At 37.4% G+C, this 11,683-nt stretch overlaps 1 protein-coding gene across 1 annotated transcript; it reads left to right on the top strand.

The window, feature by feature from the left end:
* Nucleotides 1–574: 574 nt before the first annotated feature.
* Nucleotides 575–9,560, top strand: LOC115437823 (suppressor of cytokine signaling 4-like). The gene is made up of 2 exons (XM_030161176.1): nucleotides 575–698; nucleotides 8,324–9,560. The coding sequence occupies exon 2, from the start codon at nucleotides 8,343–8,345 to the stop codon at nucleotides 9,495–9,497; it is 1,155 nt and encodes a 384-aa protein (XP_030017036.1). The 5' UTR covers nucleotides 575–698; nucleotides 8,324–8,342; the 3' UTR covers nucleotides 9,498–9,560.
* The last annotated feature ends 2,123 nt before the right edge of the window (nucleotides 9,561–11,683 follow it).

Genomic DNA, 11,683 nt, shown 5'->3' with positions numbered 1-11,683 from the left:
GTATATAATAGAACCTGCAGATCCACCACCTGTAGACTGTCATTGAATCCAGTCCAAACCAGTTTGCAGAAACACAGGTCACATGGTCTGTTTTTGTCACTTCATGCATGTTTTGTGTAAATTCCTTTTTTTTTTTTTGGAGTGTTGTTGTAAAATCTGATTGGTGTCCACTCACAGTAATCTGTTCTGCAGCCGACGGATACAAAGACTTGAAACTCCTCAGACAATGAGCTCTAATGCTTTGCTTTCACATCAGATTCAAGTCAACGGGCAGAAATAGAATTAGACTCAGAAATAATTCATTTTGTGAATGAAAAAGCACTTCCAGTCCACTCTGGGTCCGTTTGAGCTGGGTTTGGAGACGGAGGGGGTCAATGAGGGATTGGGGGGGGAGGAGGAGGGAGGGGGGAGAGGAGGAGCAGCATTTAAAGACACCTCCTCCTCCCCTTCCTCCTCCTCCCTCCTCCACCTCTGCCTCCCTCATCCCTCATCCCTCCTCCTCTGTCCTCCCTCTCCTCCTCCTCCTCTTCCTCCCTCTCACCCCCCCCCCCACCACCACCGTAGAGGAAGCTGCTGCTCCTAGTGCGCTTTGGCTTCATAATTATAAAGGCAGCAGTCCAGTGGTTCATCTGTCAGAGCAGAGGACCATCTGAACATGGACGTGGACGTGCAGATGGATTACTGACATGTTCTAGACGGTAAGAACACCACGTCTGCTCTCACACTTTTAGTTTGTGTTTCTGAAACTCAATGATGAATCTGTAGGAAGATTTACAAACATTTAGGATTATTAATCATCTCATCTGTCACTTTACTGTTTATTGTCTCTTCAACCCCCTGATGTTTATAGAGCTATTCTACTTTTATAGATCTACTCTACTTTTACAGTTCTATTCTGTTTATAGTTCTATTCTATGTTTAGAGTTGTATTGTATATTTATAGTTCTATTCCACTTTTACAGTTCTATTCTATGTTTATAGTTCTGTTCTATGTTTATAATTCTATTCTGTGTTTATACTTATATTCTGTTTATAGTAACATTCTATTTTTTACAGTTATTTTATTTTTACAGTTGTATTCTGTTTATAGTTCTATTCTATGTTTAAAGATCTGTTCTGTTTATAGTTATATTCTATTTTTATGGTTTTGTTCTATTGTTATAGTTCTATTCTATATTTGTAGTTATATTTTAAGTTTATAGTTATTTTTGTTTATAATTCTATTCTATATTTATAGTAATGTTCTGTTCATAGTTCTATTCTATATTTATACTTATATTCTGTTTATAGTTCAATTCTATTTTTTATATTTGTATTCTGTTCACAGTGACAGTTAATCAACTAGAATTAAAACTAGTAATGAAACTTTCAACTGAAATTAAAACACAAACTCAAAATAAAATCTATTATGAGCAGGGAGTTTAAAAAAAAAACAAAAAACAAAAACACAAAGTTAAGGTGATCTAGAAACAGCATCTTTAAACCATAAACGATGTTTAATGAACAGTGGTTTTGTAAATCATCTCTGATATCACACGTTTTTTTTCCATTTTCAAATCAATGTTTTCCTCCTAAAATCTGAAAAACTTTACAAATAAAGACAAACTCAGTTAATTCAACTCAAACTAACACTATGTATGCACTCTCAAACAAAAATAAAACAAACTGAAAAGCCAATGAAAAAGAACATCTAATTGTAATTCCAAAGCAAAAGATACCAACACAAGTCAAGGTTATAATAGTTTTGGATTTTTAATTATAGTTTAGTTTTAATTAGTTTTGACTTTTTTTTCTCTTATTCAGTTAGTTTTAATTAGTTTTTAGAGCAGGTTTGTTAGTTTTTATTAGTTATCGTTTTTTTCTGAATGCTTAGTTTTAGTTTAGTTTAGTTTAGTTTAGTTTAGTTTAGTTTAGTTTTAGTATTAGTTTTAGTTATTTCATATATTTTATCTTCCTCATCATCCTATTCAAAGAAATTAGTGAGGCGCGGATATGGGTTACCCTGGACACTTTATTTGGGGGTTGGGTTAGGGCGGCTCATGGACTGAGCAGAGACCCAATGTACCGTACAATGTATAAATTCCCTATAGCAGGTTGAGGGGGGGTGCAATCCATACACAACGTCACTTACGTGAAACAATGCGAAGATGTGCAAAGCATGAGAGGAGATGCACAAAGCAGCCAGCAGTTAAAGCAGATAGAAACATATATAAACCAGCTAACCAGCAGTTAAAGCAGATAGGAACATATATAAACCAGCTAACCAGCAGTTAAAGCAGATAGAAACATATATAAACCACTTATAAACATATATAACCCAGTTCCTCATCAGTAAACCACACCTTAGCAGATATCTCATCTCTTAATCATCTCCAGTTCCATTATTAGCTAACTTTGCTTCAGTTCAGTTCAGCTAGCTGTAGCTAGTAACATCAAACGTTTTTTAACATTCTAACAGGTTCCATACCTCTGTAATTGGATTAGTTTTCCTCCTCCTCTTTTCTCCTCTTCTAAACTGTGCAGTTCAGGGCTTGGAAGGCCTTTTCATGGTGATAAACGCTCCAGTTTTAACCTGGATGCTAGTCCTGTTTGACTCTGTCCTTTAGCTCTGCTCTGTCTCTGTCACTCACGCGCACACACACGGTACGCCCAAAAAAAAAAAAAAAAAAACCTGACCCATGTATCACTACAGTAAACCCCAGACAGGACTGTGCTGCTTTGTCCCAGCTTTAGTCTGTATGTTCCAGGTAGAGTGGGGACCAGAAGACGACTGGAAACCACCAGTGACCAGACATGACAGACTGTGAAGTGTCGTATGGTGTCACCAGCTCAAACTGCTGGAGCCAAATAAATTAATTTCATATCAATCCGACATTGACAAAGACGAAAACGAAGGGAATTGTATCCATAATGTGTATACGTTTTAGTTAGTTTTGTAAGCTCACAATACAGTTTAAGTTAGTTATCGTTTTTTTCTTTTAATTAGAGTTTTTATTTATTTCAGTTAACGAAAATGTTATTTCAATTTTAGTTTTCATCATTTCGTTCGTTTTCGTTAACGATAATAACCTTGACACAAGTCTAAATGAACGAGTCTTAAAACATGCAAAGAATACACTGATAAGAGCAGGAAATGCAGAAACGGTAAAATAGTCATTAAAATTTCACTAATGAGTGTTCAAACAGATGGTGTTAAAAACATTAAACCACTGAATCATGTAAAATAAATACGGAAACTCATAAAATATGATGATGTGTTTGTCTTTTGGGAGACCTCCTGTTTATGATCATTTATCTGTTCCAAAACATCTCCTGGTTTCTATAAGACAACAACAATAAGTGAGAAAAGAAAACTTACACTTGTGGGTCGTCTCCTCTTCACCTTTACCTTTGAGAGGAAGCTGACAGTTGGATGAAATGCATCTTGGGATATTTTCAGCCAAGTCCACATGAGTCTCCAACCAGTCCATCCTTGGTTTAATGGAACGAGACCAGAACAACATCCGGGAATTCCATCTGATCTTGAACTTTTAAACGGAACACCACTGGGGCCCCGACTGATGACGTTTAAGGAGATCACAAGAACAGAAGAACAGACAATGAATTAGGAAACGCTGAGTATTTTTGAAATAAGAGTCAGTGGTCAGGATGGAGGGAGGACAAACGGGTGGAAAAGTGTCCTAATGAAAGGAGAAAGATAAGCAGGGACGTGGACACCTGGGCTACATTTAGACGGTAATGATCCGAACCGAAAACACAAAAGAGGCGAAGCGTTCTCACTTCTAATTCTGTGTTTAGACGTGAGTTTTGAGGGAAAATCCACATGCAGATGGACACGTAAAAGTGTGAGAAATTTCCTATTTATGGATGTGGTACAGCACACCAGGTAGCATCACCACCACCAAGACCAAGCGCCTGCGTGGAACTGTTCTACTTCATTTCCTGTTCTCTAGTAATAATAATAATAATAATGGATTGGATTTATATAGCGCCTTTCTAGACACCCAAAGCGCTTTACATTATTAATCCATTGTATCTCACATTCACACTCTGGTGGTGGTAATCTACATTTGTAGCCACAGCTGTCCTGGGACAGACTGACAGAAGTTGCCAATGTGCACCTACCGACCACCACCAAACATTCATACACCAGTGTGGGTGGCACTGGAGGCAGGGAGGGTGAAGTGTCTTGCCCAAGGACACAACGGACTGACTAGGACAGAGCGGGATTCGAACCACCAACCCTTCGGTTATTGGACAACCCGCTCTACCACCTGAGCCACAGCCAAATACAATCAAAAAACTAGAAACAGAACATGACGAAGCAATGCGCAAAAACTGACAATTTTGTGGCAGGTCTGTCACACGGAAAAAATCTGACATGTTGTTTTCTGTACTGGCACGTGTCTGTGTAAACCAAGGTTATTATTGTTAGTGAAAACTAACGAAATGACAAAAACTGGAATTGAAAAAAACATTTTCGTTAACTGAAATAAATAAAAAGTATAATTAAAAGAAAAAAAACATAACCAACTGAAATTGTATTGTGTGCTTACAAAACTAACTAAAACGTATAAAAATTATCGATAAAATTCCCTCCGTTTTTGGCTTTGTTAATGTCAGATTGATATGAAATCGACTTATTTCGCTCGAGCAGCTGGTGGCACCATACGACACTTCACGGTCCGTCACTTGTGGTTTCCAGTCGTCTTCTGGGCTCCACTCCACCTGGAAACATGGAGACTAAAGTTGGGAGAAAGTGTCCCAATATTGGAATAATATCAGCAAAGAACTTGGAAAAATATTGGGATACGAACTACCAAAGACATGTTCTGTGTTATATTTGGGTCATTTAACTGGAAAAGACATACCAAGTGGGGATGGATATTTGATTAAAATCTTCTTGGCATCGTCTAAAAAAGCCATCACATGAAAATGGTGCAAAGAGGACCCCCCCCCAAGCCTAAATAATTGGAGAGACATTGTGGAAGAAATTCACAACATGGAGAGACTTACATATATAAGACTACAACAAGCAGCTTGTGAAGATCGATGGAAAAAATTGACAATATACATGACGACAATTGACACTATGTTCTAAATGTTTGTGTTGGAAAATTTCAAAAATTGGAAGAATAAAATATAAGTTTAAAAAAAAAAGCTGGGAGAAAGCAGCAGAGTCCTGTATGAGTTTATTTAAATACGACGACGAGGAAAATAAAAGAGATGAAAAACCTAAACTAAGCATTTAGAAAAAAAAAGAAAACTAATAAAAACTAGCAAACCTGCTCTAAAAACTAATTAAAACGAACTGAATGAGAGAAAAAAAAGTCAAAACTACATAAAACTAAACTATAATGAAAAATCCAAAACTATTATAACCCTGATGTAAACTCTACACAACGACAAAACAGTTTTACATTTTCAACCCTTTAGACGGTGACGCAAAAGTGGAGCGTTTTTTAGATTCCCACTCACTTTTTTGCGTTTTCAACCTCCAAAAACCCTGTTGCGGTCTCAACAAAAGGCACATTTGAGCAAATATTTTTTGTCGTTTTCACTCGAGAGCATTGTGGTGTAAACTGGTCCTTGGACAGAACAGAACCCACTGAGGAGGAAGATCAGCCTTTTATAAACTACCACTGACCAACCACAGCCAGGTGCGTCTTTGAGTACTTAGAAAAGCACTATATAAAACCGATGTATTATTATTATTATTATTATTATTATTATTATTATTATTATTATTATTATTATTATTATTATTATTAGGTGAGAAGGACCCCGACAGCTGAACCCCATAAACACTAACAACCTGTGGACTAGAAGCAACCAGGACACAAAACACCTGGGAGGGATCTGGACCCGGAACAAGATAGAAATGACCTAATAATGGAACAGAAAACCAAACTATTAACCCAGGGGTGTCAAACATGCGGCCCGGGGGCCAAATGCGGCCCACCAAAGGGTCCAGTTCAGCCCCTGGGATGTTTTTGTCAAGTGAAAAAATTCCACAGTCTTGAATTGAATTAAGCAAAAAAAATAAATAATAATTAGCTTGAATTAAGGAAAAAATCTTGAATTAAGCAAAAAAAAAAAAAACTTCAATTAAGTAAAAACATCTTGAATTAAGCCCCCCCCCCCCCCAAAAAAAAATCTTCAATTACGTAAAAAAAAAAAATCTTCAATTAAGCAAAAAAAAATCTTCATTAAGTTAGAAAAAATGTTGAATTAAGCCAAAAAAAATCTTCAATTAAGTAAAAAAATCTTCAATTAAGCCAAAAAAAAAAAATCTAGAACTAACAACTTAAATTTTTTTCCTTTGTTTTAGTGCAACAAAATAACATTAAATTATGAAAATATTTACATTAACAAACTCTCCTGTAACACTAAAATGTGAATAACCTGAACAAATATGAACAACCTGAAATGTCTAAAGAAAATTCAGCACAGTTTTAACAGTTTTTCTGCCTGTTCCTCAGCGTTTAGTGTCTTTGTAGATCTGATCCATAATACACATGGAGAAAGAGAAGTTGAGGAATAATGTTGTTAAAATTGCACTAAATTTTCTTATGTTTTTTAATTTAAATTTCAGTTTTTTCAGGTTTTTTTTTTTTTTTTTTGGGATACTTTATAAAAGTAAGTATTTTCATAATTTAATGGGGGGTTTTTTACACTGAAACAAAGACAAAAATTTGGAGTTGTCATTATTTATAGGTTATTATGTTATTATTTTTCTGGTCCCGCCCACTGCAGATCACATTTAGCTGAATATGGCCCCTGAACTAAAATGAGTTTGACACCCCTATATTAAACCATCTACTGATCTAAACTGGTTAACAACTGTTGATCTGGTCATGGTCATCAGATATGACCCATCTGGACGTTCAGAGGCTACGTTTAGTTACCATGGAAACACCGTCATCTTCTACAACATTGATTCCCCAGTAAAACCCATAGAGCTGGATCAGTGACAGTGGATGGACACACTGGGTTTATGTATATATATTAGATAATACATCAAATTGAACAAAAATTAAATAATAAAAATGTACAAAATAATAAAAAAAAGAACTAAAATGACATTGAAAAAGAATAAATTAAGCAGCAAAATAAACAGAAACAGTCAAAGTAACAAATAAACCGAACAAAACTTAACAATTCAACAAAATTGAAGAAACAATAATAAAATTAGCAACACAGTGAACAGAAACGAATAAAAAATAAATCAAATAAATCAAAAATGACAATGTACACAATTGTTTTTATGTTCAGTTAATGATATATTTTGCTGTAAAAGTTACTTTTCTTCAGTTTTCTCTGTTTTTGATATAATAACCTTTGAATTTACTCTGAGCTTTAATGAACATCTACATGATCAGTGAATTAAATATAAGAAAATACAGGATTTACATTGAAAAAATGGAAAAATGGAGTGGATACTATTGGAATAAATGGTGTTAAATCACTTAAAGGTGAAATATGAAGAATAATTCATTTGGAAGTCACCACAAAAACAGCTCTAGGTCTTTAAGAATTAAATCAGTGTTGATGTGAAGATGCACAATAATGCAAAATAAAAATAATGGACAATTCACCTGAAATACATTAAAACTGGTTGGAATACATTAAAATACATATAAGTTTAAAAAACACATAATAATATATTAAAACCTGCTTGGAAAATGTCAAATATGAGGGATTCATTAAATATATGACAAATACAAAAGGAAATGGACACAAATAAACACTAACGTAATGTAACGTAAGTGACAGTATCATCAGCGTAAAAGGTTAGTTTTATTAATTAATGCTGTATTGTGCTGTTAAAGTAACTTTTTCTTCAGTTTCCTCTGTTTTGATATAATAACCTTTGAATTTACTCTGAGCTTTAATGAACATCTACATGATTAGTGAGTTAAATATAAGAAAATACATGATTTACTGATGTAATGGTGGAATGATAGAAAATGCAGAGGATAATATTATAACAAATGGTGATAAATCACTTAGAAAAGGCTAAATGTGGAGAAAATTAATTTGGAAGTCGACGCAAAAAACCTCTGGATCTCAAAGGGGTTTTACCAGTTTTATGTTCAGTTGTTGAATGTATTTATTAGATTAAACTGATGTTTGTGTTGATGATTTTTCAGCTTTAGTTTCATTTTGAATCATGTGTTTTACAATTTGTGTGAATGTATTGTGTTCCATTATTTTGACTGGTTACAGATGAAGGTTCATATCTGTTTATTTTTAACCGGGTAACGAGATCTGAACCTGGTTATGTTTCTCATGTGACCCGGTGTCTGTCTTTGTTTCCCAGAGGACAAACAGGAAGCATCATGTCGGAGAAGAAACCTCGCGGCTCAGACACTCGACCCAAATGCAGCCTTCGCAGCTGGAGCGCTGACAGCTACGTCTGGAAGGGGAAGAAAAGGTCACGCAGCGTCCGGAACAGTTCCAGTCCCGGTCTGGAGGCCGAGGAGGACCTGGGCGTCCGGTCCACGTCGTGTCCGAGGCGGCGCCGGGACAGGAAGTGCAGCTGCAGCGCTCTGGGCGACGCCCTGACATCCGCCGACCTCGATGTGGTTTGTCGGAAGGCGTTGTCCCGTCGCTCCCTGCGGCAGAAGTTCCAGGATGCCGTGGGGCAGTGTCTTCCTCTTCGCTCTCACCATCACCATCATCATCATCACCTCCATTCGGGCTCGTCGCGGCCGTTCTCCGTTCTGTTCTGGTCCAAACGGAAAATCCACGTGTCGGAGCTCATGCAGGACAAATGCCCCTTCTCACCAAAGTCTGAACTGGCCCGATGCTGGCACCTCATCAAAAGCAACGCCGCCCACCCGAGCGGCGTCAAAGGCCTCAAAGCCTCGTCCTCGTCATCATCGACCTCCCCCCCGCAGACCCCCCTCTCCTGGGACGACATCTGCTGCTCCCCGGGGCCTGGGACCAGTTCTCTGGAGGACTGGGATCCGTCCTGTGGCCTCAGAGGAGCAGACAGCGGCTGCGACTACATCCTGGTTCCAGATCTGCTCCAGATCAACAACAGCCCTTGTTACTGGGGCGTCCTGAACCGGTTCGAGGCGGAGGAGCTGCTGGAGGGCCAACCCGAGGGCACCTTCCTGCTCAGAGACTCCGCCCAGGATGAGTTCCTGTTCTCCGTCAGCTTCCGCCGCTACAGCCGCTCCCTCCACGCCCGCATCGAGCAGAACGGGAAGCGCTTCAGCTTCGACGTACGCGACCCGTGCATGTACCGCGACCCCAGCGTGACGGGGCTGTTGAGGCACTACAGCGACCCCGCCACCTGCCTCTTCTTCGAGCCGCTGTTGTCCCGCCCCCTGCCCAGGACCTTCCCCTTTTCGCTGCAGCACCTGTGCAGAGCAATAATCTGCAGCTGCACCACCTACCGGGGCATCGACAACCTGCCGCTGCCCCCCCAGCTCCGAGAATACCTCCGACAGTACCACATCAAGTGTGACGGAGCATGTGCAGACTGACCCACCAACCAGGACGTGGAAGTACTTCAAGGTGTAATACCACAGACCGCCACTAGAGGAGGGCAACTAAAGGTGTTGAAATTGACTTCAGTCGAACTTGAAGAAACAGAAGACAAATTAAAGCTGCAGGTGGCGATAATCAGGCCCCGAGACCAAGTAGATGTGTAGATGTGTTCAGGTCGGGCTGTGATGAAACACGAGGACAATCAGATTTAAAAAAAAAAACAACTGAGTTACAGTAATTTACTGTTTCAATCTTTGAACTTTTCAGCGCTGTAAAATCTGAGGCAGATTGAATAAAGTACATTCATGTTCAAACTACTTCCTGTTCTGAGGTGAAACCATGGCAACAGCCTCAGTACTGGCATGTGGATGTGTTCAGGCCGGGTCGAGCAGACTATGCACTGTAGCAACTTCAGATTTCATGACGAATGATGGAAATAAAAAATAAAATTACAAAACATTCACAGCATTGCCATGCCAACAGTGTTTGATTTTCCACATTTTAATAAATGTCTGTAAGTGATATTGACAAAAGTTTATAAAAATACAATGCAAGTAAATTATGAACATTAACATTTATTTATTGAGGAGCAGATGAGGTGGGTCATGGGTTCCTTGTTCAGGAAAGGACGCCTCCTGGACACCTAGAGGAGGTCCTGGGGCAGATCCAGGACCCTGTTTAGGCCACTTCAGTGATCCAGGAAATGGATGGATGACAAATATGCAATACTTCAATATTTAAATCTTATTATTTGTGTGTGTGTGTGTGTGTGTGTGTGTGTGTGTGTGTGTGTGTGTAATAGATGAACATGCTCAACATTCCCAATACTTCCACTGCATTTTTTCATTTCCTTTTCTTCTCATGTTTGTAAAGTGGTAAAAGTATAAACTTATATGTTTCCATTACACACAACTCAAATTAATTAGTTTAATTAAAGAACAGAACGAAACATTACAGCTGTATTTCTGTCTTTAAACACTTCCATTACCGTCCTGGATTAGACTGTTTTTCTTCATCCTTATATTTATTTTAAACTTGATATATTCCTGTAAACTGGTTTATGTTTTTACTTTGCTTTATTTCATCTGTTCAACTGTTCCATAATTTGACCTCTGTGATTAAAACACTCATCCTTTTTAACAGTTTAATTCTATCCCTCTTTTCTCTCTGAGAATCATTTCTGTATTTTATTTCAAAGTCATTTTTGTCTTGTTTAACTATTATTTGCACTATTTTAAACTGAAACAAATCTGGAAATTTCAGAGTTCATGTCCTTAAAAAAAGTTTATTTATATGATCTCTATGTCCTGTTTTGTTCTTCAGTCTAAAAGCCTTTTTCCTCATTATATATATTATTTGTATTTTGGTTTTATCTGTGTTTCCCGACAGTTTAATGCAGTGACTCAAATACAGTAAAAATAATGTATTTCGAACAGGGGGGTCAAACTCAGTGTAGTTCAGGTTCCACATTCAGCCCAGCATGATCTGAAGTGGACCAGACCAGTAAAATAATAACAGTTAAAAAAACAAAACAAAATTACACTATGTAAACGTTTACTTCTACAAAGTTTCCTTAAAAATGTGAATAACATGAACAACCTGAAATTTCTTAAGAAAAATATGTGCAATATTCTGCCTCAGTTCATCACTTACTCATGTTCATTATAATTTACAGATCACAGTGGATCTACAAATACACAAAACATTTAATAACAGGCAGAAGATTGGAAAAACTGCACTTACTTTTCTTTGAAACTTCAGACTGTTTCTTTTTTTTTTTTTTCAGGTTGGCCAATTTTTTTGTGAAAGATAGTGAGTAATGTCAACATTTTCGTAATTTTTTTCCTTTTTTTCTTTTAACATTAAAACAAAGATTGGAGTTGTCATTATTTATAGGTTATTATGTTATTATTTTAGGCAAGGTAACGCAGGTTTATTTCTATAGCACATTTCATGTACGAGACAGTTCAAAGTGCTTTACATAAAATATTAAAAGCATTACAGCAGGGAAGCAATAAAAAGTATAAGCATGAGGAAAACAAAACAAAAAATGGACATAAAACAGATAAAAACTTGAAGCTTAAAAGAAACAGTGCAGATCTGAACTGATGAATAAAAACTCTATTCAAATGCAGCTGAGAACAGGTGGGTCTTTAACCCGGATTTAAATAAAATACATTTT

Source organism: Sphaeramia orbicularis, chromosome 3 (assembly GCF_902148855.1).
Source record: "Sphaeramia orbicularis chromosome 3, fSphaOr1.1, whole genome shotgun sequence".
Taxonomy (NCBI): domain Eukaryota; kingdom Metazoa; phylum Chordata; class Actinopteri; order Kurtiformes; family Apogonidae; genus Sphaeramia; species Sphaeramia orbicularis.
Note: the sequence above shows the minus strand (reverse complement) of the source record. Positions and strands in the feature narration are given on the sequence as shown.